Here is a 15,490-nt window from a genome sequence, read left to right as displayed (position 1 = left end):
TGAACAGAATTCGACCTAAAACGAAGGGGGTAGTCGGTTGCATTGCCAGAAGAGTAAGTCAATTACGCTTGCGGAATACATCTACTATGATCTGAATTCCGACAGTTCATCCAGTTACCAGATTTAGATACAAATTATATGTGCACTGGATTAGATGTACGATATCGATTTATACTATAAGAAGATGATATTATGGACTTCAGATACGCTAGTACTACTGTAGGGGGAAAAACTGTCCCGTTCGTTCAAATAATCTTGACTTTTACCCAGTATATTGCCAAAACTCAGAAAACAAAGCTACCCCATACTGCGTTCGATAGAACATCCTATAGGGATTACAGCAACATAAAAACCTTATGGCTGGACTATATTTTAATCCCAGTATAACCAGCTAAAGTGAGACGTGGCAAAAATGTTAGGTGGGTAATTCTAGATGATATAAAATGGTTGATATCTTTACTTCCAATAGACGTATTGAAGAAATCTAAAAAACTACCCGCGGTATGCTCAGGACATTTAATATCCCAGGAGCACTCTAATAGTATAAAAGAAGCTAGTTTCTTCATGTTTTTTCTTTATTTCTTTGCTATCTTATTTTTTTTCAAAACTTTCATTTTGCCTGCTCGTTTCACACAAGATTTGCGCAACATTCTCCAATCTTTGCTCCAACGTGGTCTTTCGCTCTCAAAGATAAAGAATTTGTATCCAGGAGTGGGTAACTCTACTCTTACAAGGCTCAGAAAACTATATTGCCCTGACCCAGCTAGACCTCTTGGCGGAAGACCGAAAAAACTTGGTGCTAAAACTATGTCCCTAGTGTCAAGAGGACTTCGATCAGGTGCTTTAGATAATCCCCGAGCAGCACAAGAAATTTTAAGATCGATGGGCCATGATATGTCAATTAATGGCATCCGCAAGTCATTGAGACGAAATGGACTTAAATCTCGTAGAAAAGTAAAGACCAATTTTGTTAGCAAGACAAACAAGCGGCTTCGATTGGCGTGGGCTAAAAAGCATAGGCATCTTACTATTGCTGATTGGCGTCGTTGGGTGTTTTCGGATGAAACAAAAATAAACCTTTGGGGCTCAGATGGTAATTCTTTTTACTGGACGAATGGTGACCGAACCATGCAGCCTCATCAAGTCAAGCCTCAAGTGCAGGGAAATGACGGTGGGGTCATGTTCTGGGGTTGTGTAACAGCGGAGGGGCCTGGTTATGGTACTACCATTATTGAAGACGCAATAAACTCGGGCCTGTATGTCGATATTTCGAAGGCATCATTGAACGACACTCTTGAGCACTTTGGGAAGACACCATCTGATGTGCGATTTCAACAAGACAGAGCAACACCGCATACATCGGGCATTACTAAACAATGGTTTACCGACAATGGGTTTAACCTAGACGAAATCATGGATTGGCCACCCCAAAGTCCCGATCTTAATCCCATTGAACATGTCTGGCATCTCCTAAAGCTTCGTCTTAATAAGTATCCCACTAGGCCCTCTACAAAAGAAAAATTAGAGCGGCGTATTAACATTCAGTGGTACAAAATAACAGAAAAAGAGTGCCAGAAATATATTGATAGTATGCCTGCCCGAATCAAGGCTGCCATCAAGAGCAAAGGTGGTTCAACTCACTATTAATGATTTTATAATAAAATGTACATTTTTCTATATTTATTTTTTAACCAATAAAATCATTGGATTTTAGTTTTTGAAAAAGTTATAATTATGTATAGATAGCACTAATTTCTCTCGTTCAAACGATATATATTTCGACTTTGTATACAAAGAAATGACCAAAAACTTGTGCAAAAAGACAAAATTTTAAACGAACGGTACAGTTTTTCCCCCTACAGTATAAGATTCATACTATATAAGATATAGGCTATAGATGGCACCACGGACATGGATGGCGCTATAGACTTATACTTGTATTCCGGCATAGACTACGGATGTTTGCCATATCTGGATAAGCACCAAGACTAATGCAATATGAGCTTGTTGCTTCAGATGTGCACTTCATGATCCACGCTATAAGACACATGCTTGTATCCGTGATACTAGCTACAAATACTTTATGTACTACAGACTTGTACTATATATGAGACATACTACAGACATGCCATATATCCAGATACATGCTAAAGATGTATGTTCAGCGATATACACTCAGATATGTACTATTGATATAGACTAAGGAGATTGTACCTATCGGATACATGCTACTAGATCGATATTAATTATCCTTATAGAAAGGATAGATCAGGGCACTTTGGATGAGAGTCTAATTATTCATCCAGGCAAAGCTAAATCATGATTAGCTTGCTGGAGTTGTCTTTTAGCATGATTAGACATTAGTTGATCTGAGTTGACTTATTTGCTAATCTAATTAATAGAACTTTTATCCATTGTTATAGTATATAAGAAGGATCATCTACCTGGCCAGTAGAGAGACTTCAGTTTACTTTACACCTGTCAGTTTGATAATAAAACATACCTTTATCAAGTTGACATTACTGTTTTTTTTATTCCTTTTTTTCCGTGAATTTTAGTCTATCAAGCCTCAAATTCCACAGCTCCGTTTGCATGGACAAGTTGTCTAGTGTTGTCGTTCAGCGAAGCATTAGGCTGGGTTACAGCTTGCCTATTCTGTTTCTCCAGCCCATTGATGTACTTGATGGCTTTCGCATGTGCAGTCTTTGTGCTCTTCTTCATCAACTGAGACTTTGTTGTAGAGCGGCTACGTTGTTTGCGTGCTTTTTGGTCTTTTTTCTTCAAGGCTATCTCCTCTGCATTCGTTGGCATTTTCTTGATGACCTTTTTGTTTGATTCCTTCTTTGCCTCTTCTCCTGTGGCTTTCTTGGCTCTCTTAGCAATTTTATAAGCTGCGTCGTTTTTCAACATTTGATGAATAGCGGACGAATATAGAAAAGTGATGCTGGTTTCCTTACAAAGAGTATTTGGTGAGTTGACTCGATTGTTCCACAACCTACACAGTTACATAGTTGGGGAAGATGTTTGTGCTCTTTTCTAAACACCAATTTGTTGAATCACATACCAGCAGATGAAAGTACTTTGCGTTGACTGCAATCAGAAATTTGTATTTGATGTGTGCTCATCAAAATTATTTGCAATGTTTCGAGGAGGTTGCGCATCAAATGCCTTCGCAAAAGAAACTACTGATAGAAACTGTCAATAGCATGCTTGAAACTGTTGTTACGAAAATAATTCAGCGTAGAGAATGAAGCTTGGATTAGATAGACAGGCAGGGCAGTATAGTAAAGGGAAGAAGCTTCTGAGTTAGTCAAAAGAGAAAGCTAAACGAAGCGCAACTAGTAGCGTGGGGGTACAAGTGAGTTGTGGAAAGCATGATAGCCTATTGGGATCAAATGATATTTAGAAGGCATTCCCCAATATTTGCGATCAATAAAAAATTGGCAGCAAGGTATAGTATAGGGCAGAACGTATTATAGGCGGCCATGTATAGGCAGCAAGGTATAGGCAGCAGGGCGTATTAAGCCCAACAGCATTGGATTTTGATATCACATGTGATTTCAATACCATCTGTGATTGATACAAAAATCCCCCAAGTGTTAAAGGAAAGATATATAACTCTGAATGGGTACAAATAGTACTCATTTTTGTAGTGACACATGCAACTCTTTTTGAATACAGTAGTGTGTAAGAGCTGTTTTTCATGTGTATTAGTAAAGGAAAATTCTTGAAAATCAAACGATCGCGTTTTTCACCCCAAAAATGAAAGCTTTTTCTATGATATATATTGAATCAGATTGATTGTAAAAATGGAATGCAACAGTGGAAACTCTTTCTATGGGTGATTTATCAGAAATAAATTATTTATAAAAAGAGTATGAAATTAATCAGGTAAAGAATATCGTTTATTACATTGGAAATAAGAGGGTTTATATACTATTCGAATTGAGGGATTTGATGTGAGGATAAGGTATTAGATGGGTTGATTTGGGTGATAGGATAATAGACCTAATCTATTATCCGGAACATGCCATTATTCGGATCGTAACTGAATCCTGTTTCATGTCAAAGTTTATGATCTGATGTGATCTGTGCTTTAACTAATTGCTCCTACGCATTTGGAGATCCGGTTTAGAAATGACACATCAATGAGGTTTCTATATGCTGAATGTTGACATATTCACAGAAAACCTGTTTTCATATTTTTGCAAATTGCTCATTATTTTCGGTCTGAAAGTTAAATGTAACCAGCATCATTCGATGCGCCTTTAATGATTCTCTCTAAATGCATTAGTAAGTAAAGTATAAGAATTTCATTTTTCATAGTCAAAGTTAGCAAAAACGTTTAAAGGATGTAAGATTAAGTCAAATTTGAACATGAAAATACCCACAACACAGTTTCAAATTAAAATGCAGCAGTTACGGCTGCCACGGCAGAAGACTGAGACCAAATCTACTGGTCGTGACGTCGGATAAGGTGTCCTCTCATTATTCCATACCCTGTTTTTTCAAAACGCGTTTAGTATCAAACCATATTGGTTTTGAAATCCTTTTGATTGAAAATATAACTCTAGCTTTTGATGACACGGTCTTGCACTGTTACAAGTACTTGATACTGCTTCTTTAAAGTGGCATATAATAGGTACCATTCGATAACGAGCACTGGCATACGTAAAATCAGCACTAATTGAATTTTTTTATTAGGTTTTGATAATTTTTTTGCCTGTTTGACGTGGGGGCTGCTGCCATTACTTCTCTGCTATCTCTGCTGCCTGCTTCCTTGGTTTATCATGTCTAGTGGTTGCTTTTTTGGTCATTGTCTGGTTTCTGCTGGTAACGTTCGTTTTTTGGTTTTTCTATAGTGCTGGTGTTGCTGCTGCTGCTGCTGCTGCTGCTGCTGCTGCTAATATGGTCTTTTCTGGTCTACTGTATTCGGTGTATGCTCGTTCTGTGGTCTGTCTCCGGTGATTGCCTCTACTATTCAGGTGTATCTATGGCTGTGGTGAGTGGTAAGTATCATATTTCTTCTGGTCGCAATGATATAAAACTTCTTTGAACGCTTGTATGATTGCTTCCTTTCTTGTGATAAAGCATTCATGACGTTTGCCTTGTTGCGCTTTCTTCTTTTTTTTTCTGTTGTTGGTGGTGTTTCCTCTGTCGCTTCACATGAAACAACATTAATCATTGTGCTGTATTGCATACTTATAATACCACTGTTGCTTTTGCAGTTGTGCGTATTTGTGTCATGTTGCTTTACTTCCGACTATTACTACCATCATGCGCGTTGCTGCTCATGTATGCATTTTTCTTGCAACAGCAACGAGTTTTTTAAAACACCTTTGATGTTGTGTTTGTTATGCTTTTCTTTGACTCGCTTAGCGTGAGTGTTCCTTTTTTGCTTACATACTACTATACTCGTTAGTATTGTAGCATGTTCTTTTCTTCATTCTTTTATTATTTTTATGTTTCTTTAAAACATACCTTTTTTTTACGTTGTGTGGATGTGCCTATCCCTGAAGCTCAACAAGACTCTATCCGAGGCTAGGAGGTAGATAGGCTGTCTCCACTTGGTTATTACTACTTACTTTAGTGATGATTGAGAGTCTCAACGCCAGAATTTAAAGCTAGGTGGTGTAAGTAAGGCATGCTCTAGCACCTGAGGGAAGTTTGATGATAGCAGCGGCTATATTGCTATTATAGCGGCGCTTAAAATTTTGCCTCACATCAAAACAGGGGGAAACCCTCGCAAAATTTTTTTTAGGTCAGCGGAGTTTTCAAGCAATCTGATTGGCTCAGAGGTTGGAACAACGAAGGGTTACAACCAGTTGATTTCCTATTAATCTGTCATTTATTAGAAATTTGTTTTTGTAATAAAAATATACATAGTCAAACATGCATAGTTTATTATTGTTTTACATGTTTCAATCTCATAGACCACTCTCTTCTATCACGTATCAAAGATTCTGGATGTATACAGTTACTCTCGGTTTCGAGGTTAAGGCATTCCAAACTCAAATTTTGACATAATATTGATACTAGAGCTCTAAAAGTAACATGTTCTTATTGCAAAATTATGCTATTAAAATGACAATGTAGTTGAATTGTAGGTTGAATAATGGATTGTTGTTCAGAAGCCGATGATTTTCGAATAAGACACTTTCGAGCAACGGCCTTTGTATATAACCTATTGAAAGCTGCTAATTACAAGCGACCAATGGTCATGCATATGCATATGGTTCAATAGATGATGTGTCTGACGTATCATTTCTAACTGGATCTCTAAATGCCAAGAAACTCTTCGTTCAGGCACAAATCACATCAGAATAATCCTGTCACCCAGAGTAAACCATCTAACACCTTTTCCTCACATCAAATCCCTCAGTTGGAATAGTATATAAACCCTCTCATTTCTAATGTAATAAAGGATGTTCCTTACCTGATCAATTTTCATACTCTATTTTTTTTCTAAATAATATAATTCTAATAAATTAATGATGTTGCATATCGTTGTTTTTCTAACAATCTGATTTTGGCTGACCTATTAAGCATAGTAAATTCATGAGAACTGATACTGTGGATAATTTAAGTAATAGTATTTCAATCGGCAGCCAGCTCGTGGTTCTACACAATGAATATTGCTATAAATAAGAGTGTACAAATCGAGTACATGCTTTCCGTCAAATATCCTCAAAATATCTGAAAGACAGGCTTGTTTCAATACAAGCAGTAGGATGACCATTAAGGGTGGTACCATTGGATGCGCATTTAAATTATGTACACACTTGTTTTGAGCTAGGAACAACGTTTATTATTGAGAATGATACTTTTGAGCGATGGAAAGGCGCTAGTAGGTATCAATTATATTGGTGTCGAGCTAATGGTAGCTCGGGCATCTCAGATGGAGTCCATGAAAGCTCAAGAATGCTAGTCCAGCCAAATATGTGGTCGATTTTTCGCTCGCAGTGTGCCATAACCTTCCAAATAATTTGTTAATTTCAGGTTATTAATGGATACTTGACATGTTGATAATTCATGCTTTTAAAACTAGATAAATGTAGCTTGCTCTGTTCTAATTTTCTAATCCATTAAACCTTCTAGTTTAAGGTATGCATAGTCTCCTCATTTGAAAAATGCTATCTGTATAGTGTCCCTTAGCTCACCTACTAGACTTCCTCAGCTTTTCTGTAAAAGATTTGTTCCTGGTGGACCTCTACCACTTGATTGCATGTTCAAATACCCTGGATTATACAGATGCAATGTGGCAAACAAAACAGAGATGGGTTAGTCAAATATAGCAGCTTATTTATTATGACAAACAATTGTATCTAAACGTAAAACTTACAAGAGAGATAGGGATGACAGATGGTGATGGTATGTTTGTCTTTTCTTTTACTAATGATGCTCGTTATTGAACACAATTCGCCGATCGAGAATTTTCGCTCGTCGTCGTGCCGCATATCCCGAAAAACTTGAACGACCATTTCGTAAATTAAGCTTGTTTCTCATAATGTGAAAGATAGTCAACATTAACCTGACCATTGGTTGCTGATAAAGGTGATTGCAATAGTCAGTAGCCTAAAACTAATCCTTTAGAAGCGAACATGTTTGATGTAAGTCCAGTTAATCGTAGCGCCGTTGCATGGTAAAGTGCATACGATATTAGCTTTTGACGGGGTTACCTAAACGCTGATGTAAACTAGGTACTAGTGAGAATATATTCTAGGGCTAGTAAATTGCATAGTAGCACAAGATTTCTGTCAATTGAATCAATAAATACATAATCCGTTGATAGTACATACTAGCAACAATCTACTATCTCCCACGTATTGTAAAATTAATATATGCAAACACCTAACTCATGACTATGTGGCAAAATACAGAACTATACTATAATTTCACACACACAAACACAGACACACACACACACGCAATATAGTTGATGAAAATGTAGTTTATTCAAGAAAAGATGGAGGGGGTAAAGTAATAAACGGCTGCAAGATGTAGTAGAGATTATTTAGATGTGGAAGATGTTTGTTGAAGATCCTTCTGACCTGTTGGATATTTGGGCTTGGAATTATGACTGAAACTAACGCCATTGTCTCTACGCCAGAGAATTTCAGGTTGCTTACGAGAGGACCACTCAGGATCGAATTGAACTGTGCTTGATTTTCTTCTGGCCAAAGCAATGGGACTCATGCTTTCAGTTTCAGAAGATTGTGAGTGTCTGCGGTTAGCGTACACGGCAGCGGCACCAACAGCGCCTAATGAGATAATTGTAGCGGGTCCAGGCATTGTAGAATGTTGATTGTTTAGTTGATTGAGAAAGAAAGAAAGAGTGTAATGAGTAGAGAAAAAACTTGAGGATTTGCCACCCTTTATATACATAATGAAACAACCAAGTTAAAACTTCACCTTACAACAAGCTATAGTGTAACCAGCACATGACATGAAATTAATGCAACGTATTTGTGTGGGTATAATTTACCATCTTTATTTAGTATATGTATTTTGGTTTATTTCTTTACATGATGATAGTTCGCTATTGGCATACCTGATTTGTTCATTTTTTCAAGAAAATGGCCATATTAGTATTTTGACAAACTCTTAAATTTATACTCTTACATTTCCAATGCTCAATAGATTCAAACAGCCAATGGTCTGTCACCATTCTCTTATCATTTAACATTTTAGTCTTATCGCAAATAATGATATCGGCTTCTTGATCATTTTCTACTATGGTTCCACCAGCTAATTTGACTAATTCCTTGATAAAATCAACACCACTTGATGATGAATGAACTTTGATACGAGTGGTGGATGGTATTAATCTCTCACGCTTTCTTGCTGCCTTAGCTCGAGGATACCAATCCAACAGTTCGAATTTATCCTCTGGTATATACTCTCCCTTGATCTCACACTGAATGAGCCTGTAGTTTGACATCCCATTTTTGGTTATTGTGTGATGTAATTTGTAATTTATGCAAATCCTTACCACTCAGGATTCAAAATCCAAGCACCTCGTAAAAAACCCAAGGTCACTGATTTTGTTCGTCGCTGAGCACCAGCTAGAAACACGATGATGATGAATAATTATTGACGAGAAATCTAGCCCAGTCTATACTTTCTTACCTAAAACATGGCTCGTCGTTTCTGTTACTCTGCAATAATTCACACACATGGTTAAATTAGGCCGAGACATTACTTTTGATAAAAGCAACTTACTCTGTAGCCAATTGGTAATGACCAAGCTTCTTAATAATGTCCTCGTACCTCTTGCGAGTAGATGGGGTCATACTCGTCAAAACTATCGTCTGAGGCTGATTGTTTGTCTCTGATTTAGGTGGCTGTGGTGTATCGATTGAGCCTGAAAGGGAAGGTCGGCCCAGTGTACCTGTCAATCGTCGCTTCCTCTTGATGGGCGTCGAACTGACTTGTGTAGGTGAAGAGATTGATAATTTAGATGGATCTATTTGTCGTAGGGTATCGTCTAATTTATTATCAGTTGCGCTGCTGCCGTTGCTAGTAGTGCTGCCATTCGCACTACTAGGTTTTGTATCAGGGTTACTTGTTGGTGCTTGTCCAATAGAAAATCTCGCTTTGATCTGTTCCTTCATCTCTAGGCTGGGTGCATGAACAGGTAGCGTAGTTGGTGTCTTTTGCTTTTTAGCTATATGTCGACTCGCAATGGATTCGACGGAGATGGGCAGTGAAAGTCGAGGTGGTAAGATGTCCTGCTCCACGTCTTCATCGTACGCTTCTGCTTCTTGGATTTGCCGTTTTCTGGTCAAACTTTCTCCTACTGATGGCTTCTTGAAATCTCGCGCAATCCAGTTACTCGTTGCTATTGTCTGCCGCCTGGTTTCTACTTTTGAGTCGTCGTGTGTTGATCCATCGCTGGATGATGATACTAGCTTATGCATCAATCAACTGTAAACCAACCCGCGTCCTTCCAACACACTTACTCGATGCCTCCAGATCGCTTGATACGAGTGCTCTCACTTTGCCTGGTTCCATTGACTTCCGTCTCTTTTTTCCTGCAATAACAAGCCCCTGCGGTCGTTCGATTATAAAGTCTTTCTCTGGCAGTCGTTTGCCTTCACGTTTGCATCTCGAAATCCACAGTAAATTGATGATGAATACATTCTTGCTCATGGCTTTCTTCAATGTTGCTGGCGATCCATTCTTAAAGATCAGATGTGTGATAGAGTCTATATGATATATAGAGGTCAACGAATTACAGAGATCCATCTACTATATTGATATCGGATACATTACCACTGAATGTTCGTCGAGTCTGAACAAGAAGAAGAAGAAGAAGAAAGGAGAGTCAGTCGTACTTCAATTATGTATATATATATATATATGAGATGTTATAATCGCACCTTTGCTCCCATGGATTGCAATGCTCGTTCAAAGTTTTGCGATACATCATCACCATCCTCAGTTCTTACGAGAGGAAAAAACCACAAACAAACAAACAAACAGTAAGGTCCTGGTCATGACTATTCATGTTAAAAACCCCCCCATATTTACCTCACGTCCAGACAGGCGACAACACCATTCAATATCTTGTTGCTTTGCACGCTAGTAGATGTATTCTGCGTCTCTGATAAGGCGGGGCTCTTTTGTCTTTGCCTTTGGGGAAGTTGCTGTGATGACGGTGGCGGCTGCTTCAGTGGCTGCGATGTGGAAGGACGTGAAGCTCGATGATGTTGATGTTGTGCAGGGACAATGGGCTGGCCCTTTTTCAAAAAGTCGGTTATACCAGTTTGTTTGGATTTCGATGCACTGTGTCTAGCATTTTTCAAAGCTGACAACCGAGAGCTGTTGCTGGGAGGAAGCACCATGATTTTGCCTAGAAAAAGATGATAGACAGAACAAGAAGAACAAGCATCATGATGTGTTCAACATGAATTAATTGCATCCGATCAAGACTCGTGCAAGTCACTGCAGGTGACTGGACAAAGCGTCTGTTGCTAGTAGTTGTTTGATCCTGCATCTGATTTAAACAATGAGGACAATGGATGTAAGATATCATATGTATGTAATTGGGTTGATTGACTCTTTGCGCCCTTAAATAGCAATGTCCATACCATCTCTCATTGTAAAATATGCCATTAATCTGAGCATGGGATTGGAACGGCATCAGTGGCATTTTATGGTTGATGTTGCCGCCAATGTGTTATTATCCCTAGAGAACTCTCTCGTGATGCTATGCTATAGTCTTGGGCAAAGTCGATATGAGTATCTCATCATTCATAAAACTGATCTCTTGTATCAGGCACTATCTGTTTGCCATCTCAACGTAAAGCAAACTGCTTGGCATTTGGCATGGCTAGCTCATTGGATGCTCGATCTATCGTCTTGCTCAGGCATTTGGATTCACTGATCCATTGGTCACTTGGGCAGCAGGTAAGATGGCTAAATGTCGTTTGTTGATTGCAATGTAAAATGTGGATGCTGAAAGCGGCTTTCCACGTTCAGGGCTCAGTAAGCTATGACTTATGAGATCCAAGTCGTTTCCAAGATGATCGATTACAAGCCATGTAGATTCCCTGGAGAACAACCCCAAAATGAACCCGTCTTTAACGTGCATTGATGTGCTCTCGGCTGTACCTACTTTTGAGATATCAAATCAACTAGGTGACGCACTAATCGGAAGATTAATGGACATCAGGTGGAGAGAAAAGTTTTTTTTTTTTTTTTATAAAGCAATGGATGCAATGGCAAAAAGCCTCATTTATACTTTGCACTAAATTTCATTAAAATGTCTGGTAGACAAGGTAGGTTGATTGTTGCGGATAGCATAACATCTTGTATGCTAATGCATGATTGAAAAAGGTGGTAAGCTCAAGCCTCTCAAGAAGCCCAAGAAGGCTGAGAACTTTGAAGATGAGGTAAATGCTAGATTTCGATGGCTATCTGATGTGATATTAAAGAATTTTTCATTGGGTTTGTAGGAGGATATTGCCTTCAAGAAGAAGAAGATGGAGGAAGCCAAGAAGTTGAAGGAAATGCAACAAAAGGCATCTGGAAAGGGTCCTTTGCGTAAGTGCACCAACATGAAGTGAATGATGGCCTGTTTTACTGACGATGTTGGTGTTTGTAGTCGGTGGTGGTATTAAGAAGTCTGGCAAGAAATAAATGAATTCATACAGCCTTTGTATCTCTTGAAATAAACCTTGATTTGAATCCTATTTGCTTGGTCGTATTGCACATTCAGTGGATTTGTTCGTCATTAGATGCGAAACTGGAATTGAATATGTTGAGATGATGGGAAAAAGTTGCTTGAGATGATATAATGCCTGGATCTGGCACTATGAGGCAGACCCAACAAGATTACAGCAGAGCAAGCTATACAACATCAATCTCACCTGGTGGATGATGGGATAGCTCGCTCTGTTTTAGAGAGAGAGTATATCTCTAGAAGATTGGCATCTTGAACCTCGCAGCCGATCATCAGTCTTATCCAGATCCAACATACAAAGGAGGAAACCCAAGCTCTAAATTGGCACAAAAAGCCTATGCGTCACCTTTGAACAACCATCATTGCCACACATTACGCTACGACAGAAGAGATTGATATTTGGATCTTTCACAAGTTTTTTCCCACGGATACAGTGTGTGGTAAAATGAATAAATTTGGTTTCCCCTTTTCTCGAGGTCTTTGCTTTTCTTCTTTTTTTTTTTTTTTTTACATAGTTGTTTTTCCCTGGAAACGAAACCAAAAGATGCTTCAACTTCATACACGATTGTCAACATTGGCAATCTACACTACAAAGGCTGTGCTGAGACCATACCGCTGCCATGGTGTCAAGGACTCCGCTGCCATCAGAAGTATTCATACTTCCAACGTCATGAGAGGTAAGGATGAGGAAAGAGGGATGGGAGTCAGCGGTTGATCAACATACATACATACATACATACATAGAACGCAACCCCTTGTTTGAGAAGATCTTGATTGCCAACAGGTAAGTTGTTGATTCATCAACATGCGTGAATGTGTGCGTGTGTGGATCAGACTGGATATTGATCTCCACTCTTCCCTTATGACAGAGGTGAAATCGCCATTCGCGTCATGAGAACTGCCAAAGAGTTGGGTATCAAGACAGTCGCAGTGTATAGTGAGCCTGATGCCAACGCTCAACATGTCAAAATGGTAATAAGCGCAATGCAGACGTGGTAATGTCATGTTGTCTCAAGCATCCCATTGTTGTTGTAGGCTGATGAAGCTTATTTGATTGGCCCCGCTGCCTCCGCCGAGAGTTATCTCTGTATCGACAAGATTATGAATGTTGCCAAAATGACCGGATCTCAAGCCATTCATCCTGGCTATGGTTTCTTGTCTGAAAACGCGGATTTTGCAGACATTGTCAAGGCCTCCAACATTGCCTTCATTGGTCCCTCTGGCGATGCGATGCGTTCTATGGGTTCTAAAAGGTAAATTTTGTTATCCCACGATCATTTACAATTTTTTTCTCACACTTCTTCTTTTTGATGTAACCCTCAGTGAGTCTAAATTTATTATGCAAGACGCTGGTGTCCCTGTAGTTCCTGGCTACCACGGTGAAAACCAAGACGTCGGTTTCCTGAAGGATCAAGCCGAGAAGATTGGCTATCCCGTCTTGATCAAGGCCATCAAAGGTGGTGGAGGCAAAGGTATGCGTATCGTGAGATCTCCCTCTGAGTTTGAAGAGATGCTCGAGTCTTCCAAGCGTGAATCCATCAAGTCCTTTGGTGATGACAAGGTGTTGGTTGAAAAGTACTTGGAACGTCCTCGCCACGTCGAAGTCCAAGTGTTTGCTGACAAGCATGACAATGTCGTTCATTTGTTTGAGCGTGATTGCTCAGTTCAAAGACGCCATCAAAAGGTCATTGAAGAAGCTCCTGCCCCTGGCTTGACCGAGGAGCTTCGTGCTGAATTGGGTGCCAAGGCTGTCGCTGCTGCTCGTGCTGTCAACTATGAAAATGCCGGTACCGTCGAGTTCATCATGGACAATGTAGACAAGCAGTTCTATTTTATGGAAATGAACACTCGTTTGCAAGTCGAGCATCCTGTTACTGAAATGGTCACCAAGACTGATTTAGTTCGCTGGCAATTGGAAGTTGCTGCAGGCAACCCCCTTTTGATGAGACAAGATGAGCTCAAATTGCACGGCCATGCTTTCGAAGCTCGTGTCTATGCCGAGAATCCCTCCAAGTAAGTTTTTCTATCATAGCATTCACATGTACCATGGTCTAAACATCAGTTACATAGCCACTTCCTCCCCGACACTGGACCACTCTTCAGTGTGCGCACTCCTTTGCCTAGCGAGAACGTCCGCTTGGAGACAGGTTTCATTCAAGGAGACCAAATCAGTGTCCACTATGATCCTATGATTTCTAAGCTGATTGTCCATGGCGAGAACCGTAACGATGCTCTTCGTCGCTTCCGCAGAGCCCTTGAACAATATCAAGTTGTTGGCTTGAACACCAACATCAGCTTCATCAAGACTGTTGCTGAACATCCCGAATTCATCAAGGGTGAGGTAGAGACTGGCTTCATTCAGCAATATGAAAAGGATCTCTTCAAAGATGCAGGAGCCCCTGACCCAACCACCTTGGCTTTGGCTGCGAGTGCTCTTAGATTAAAGGAAATCGACAATATCAAGAAGAGTTCCCATGGTACGTGCATCTTGATCAGACGACATTGATTGTGTCTACACAGGATGTTTATTAATCCATTCTTACTTGTTGCAGATCCCTACAGCCCCTGGAACACTCAGACTGATAGTTTCCGCATCAACAACATCAACCACAGAGAGTTCTCAGTTACCGCTAATGACCACCCTTACAAGGTGATTGTATCTACCAACAGCACACAATCTCATTTGGTGGATATGGAGGTTGTTGATGCTGCCACCAACGAATCCATCAAGACATTCACTGCTGTCGATAGCCGTCTTGATAAGGACGGCTTGATGGTTTCTTCTATTGATAGCAAGACACTCAAGAGCAATGTCGTGTTACATGATCAAGATGTTGTTGTTTTTGATGAGGTAAAAATGAAAAAGCAAGACATGAATTCGTTTGTTTGTTTTTTTGTACTTACTCACTGTTGTTTAGTTTGGTCGCACAACATTCAAGTTGCCAACACCAAACTACATCCTGGGCAATGGCGAGAATCAAGGTGCTGGTTCTGTAAAGACTCCTATGCCCTGTAAGATTTCCCAGGTGTTTGTCAAGCCAGGCCAAGTCATCAATAAGGGAGACACATTGATTGTTCTGGAGGCCATGAAGATGGAGCATGTTATCAAGGCGCCCGTGTCTGGTACAATTGACCAAGTGTTGTACACAGTGGGAGATTTGGTAGCTGAGAACAAGAACCTAGTAACATTTGCTAATGAATAAAAAAATACACACAAGCTTATAGAAACATACGTATTGTATATATCAAGTTAGCTCATGTAAAATTGCTGTTTGTTTTTGTTGTTTAACTTACTCCTGTTTT

The 15,490-nt window shown here is 39.6% G+C and overlaps 5 protein-coding genes across 5 annotated transcripts; 2 read left to right on the top strand and 3 right to left on the bottom strand.

Annotated features, from left to right (window-relative positions):
• Positions 1 to 807: 807 nt before the first annotated feature.
• On the top strand, positions 808 to 1,647 carry ATC70_013466 (uncharacterized protein; the record flags this gene model as incomplete). Its single annotated transcript, XM_064832630.1, has 1 exon — positions 808 to 1,647. The coding sequence occupies one exon, from the start codon at positions 808 to 810 to the stop codon at positions 1,645 to 1,647; it is 840 nt and encodes a 279-aa protein (XP_064675509.1).
• Positions 1,648 to 2,562: 915 nt separating this feature from the next.
• ATC70_013465 (uncharacterized protein) lies at positions 2,563 to 2,910 on the bottom strand (the record flags this gene model as incomplete). The annotated part of the gene is made up of 1 exon (XM_064832629.1): positions 2,563 to 2,910. The coding sequence occupies one exon, from the start codon at positions 2,908 to 2,910 to the stop codon at positions 2,563 to 2,565; it is 348 nt and encodes a 115-aa protein (XP_064675508.1).
• Positions 2,911 to 8,010: 5,100 nt separating this feature from the next.
• On the bottom strand, positions 8,011 to 8,292 carry ATC70_013464 (uncharacterized protein; the record flags this gene model as incomplete). Its single annotated transcript, XM_064832628.1, has 1 exon — positions 8,011 to 8,292. The coding sequence occupies one exon, from the start codon at positions 8,290 to 8,292 to the stop codon at positions 8,011 to 8,013; it is 282 nt and encodes a 93-aa protein (XP_064675507.1).
• A 221-nt stretch (positions 8,293 to 8,513) lies between these two features.
• Positions 8,514 to 10,847, bottom strand: ATC70_013463 (uncharacterized protein; the record flags this gene model as incomplete). The annotated part of the gene is made up of 9 exons (XM_064832627.1): positions 8,514 to 8,551; positions 8,623 to 8,927; positions 8,993 to 9,065; positions 9,130 to 9,158; positions 9,223 to 9,907; positions 9,963 to 10,208; positions 10,276 to 10,294; positions 10,383 to 10,446; positions 10,534 to 10,847. The coding sequence occupies 9 exons, from the start codon at positions 10,845 to 10,847 to the stop codon at positions 8,514 to 8,516; spliced, it is 1,773 nt and encodes a 590-aa protein (XP_064675506.1).
• A 1,884-nt stretch (positions 10,848 to 12,731) lies between these two features.
• ATC70_013462 (uncharacterized protein) lies at positions 12,732 to 15,390 on the top strand (the record flags this gene model as incomplete). The annotated part of the gene is made up of 8 exons (XM_064832626.1): positions 12,732 to 12,864; positions 12,932 to 12,971; positions 13,057 to 13,159; positions 13,223 to 13,440; positions 13,511 to 14,200; positions 14,258 to 14,664; positions 14,740 to 15,038; positions 15,106 to 15,390. 8 exons carry the CDS (start codon positions 12,732 to 12,734, stop codon positions 15,388 to 15,390), a joined length of 2,175 nt encoding a protein of 724 aa, XP_064675505.1.
• Between the last annotated feature and the right edge of the window lie 100 nt (positions 15,391 to 15,490).

This window comes from Mucor velutinosus (assembly GCF_035048745.1).
Source record: "Mucor velutinosus strain NIH1002 chromosome Unknown tig00001577, whole genome shotgun sequence".
In the NCBI taxonomy this organism is placed as follows: Eukaryota; Fungi; Mucoromycota; class Mucoromycetes; order Mucorales; family Mucoraceae; genus Mucor; species Mucor velutinosus.
This window is presented reverse-complemented; position numbering and strand designations above follow the sequence as displayed.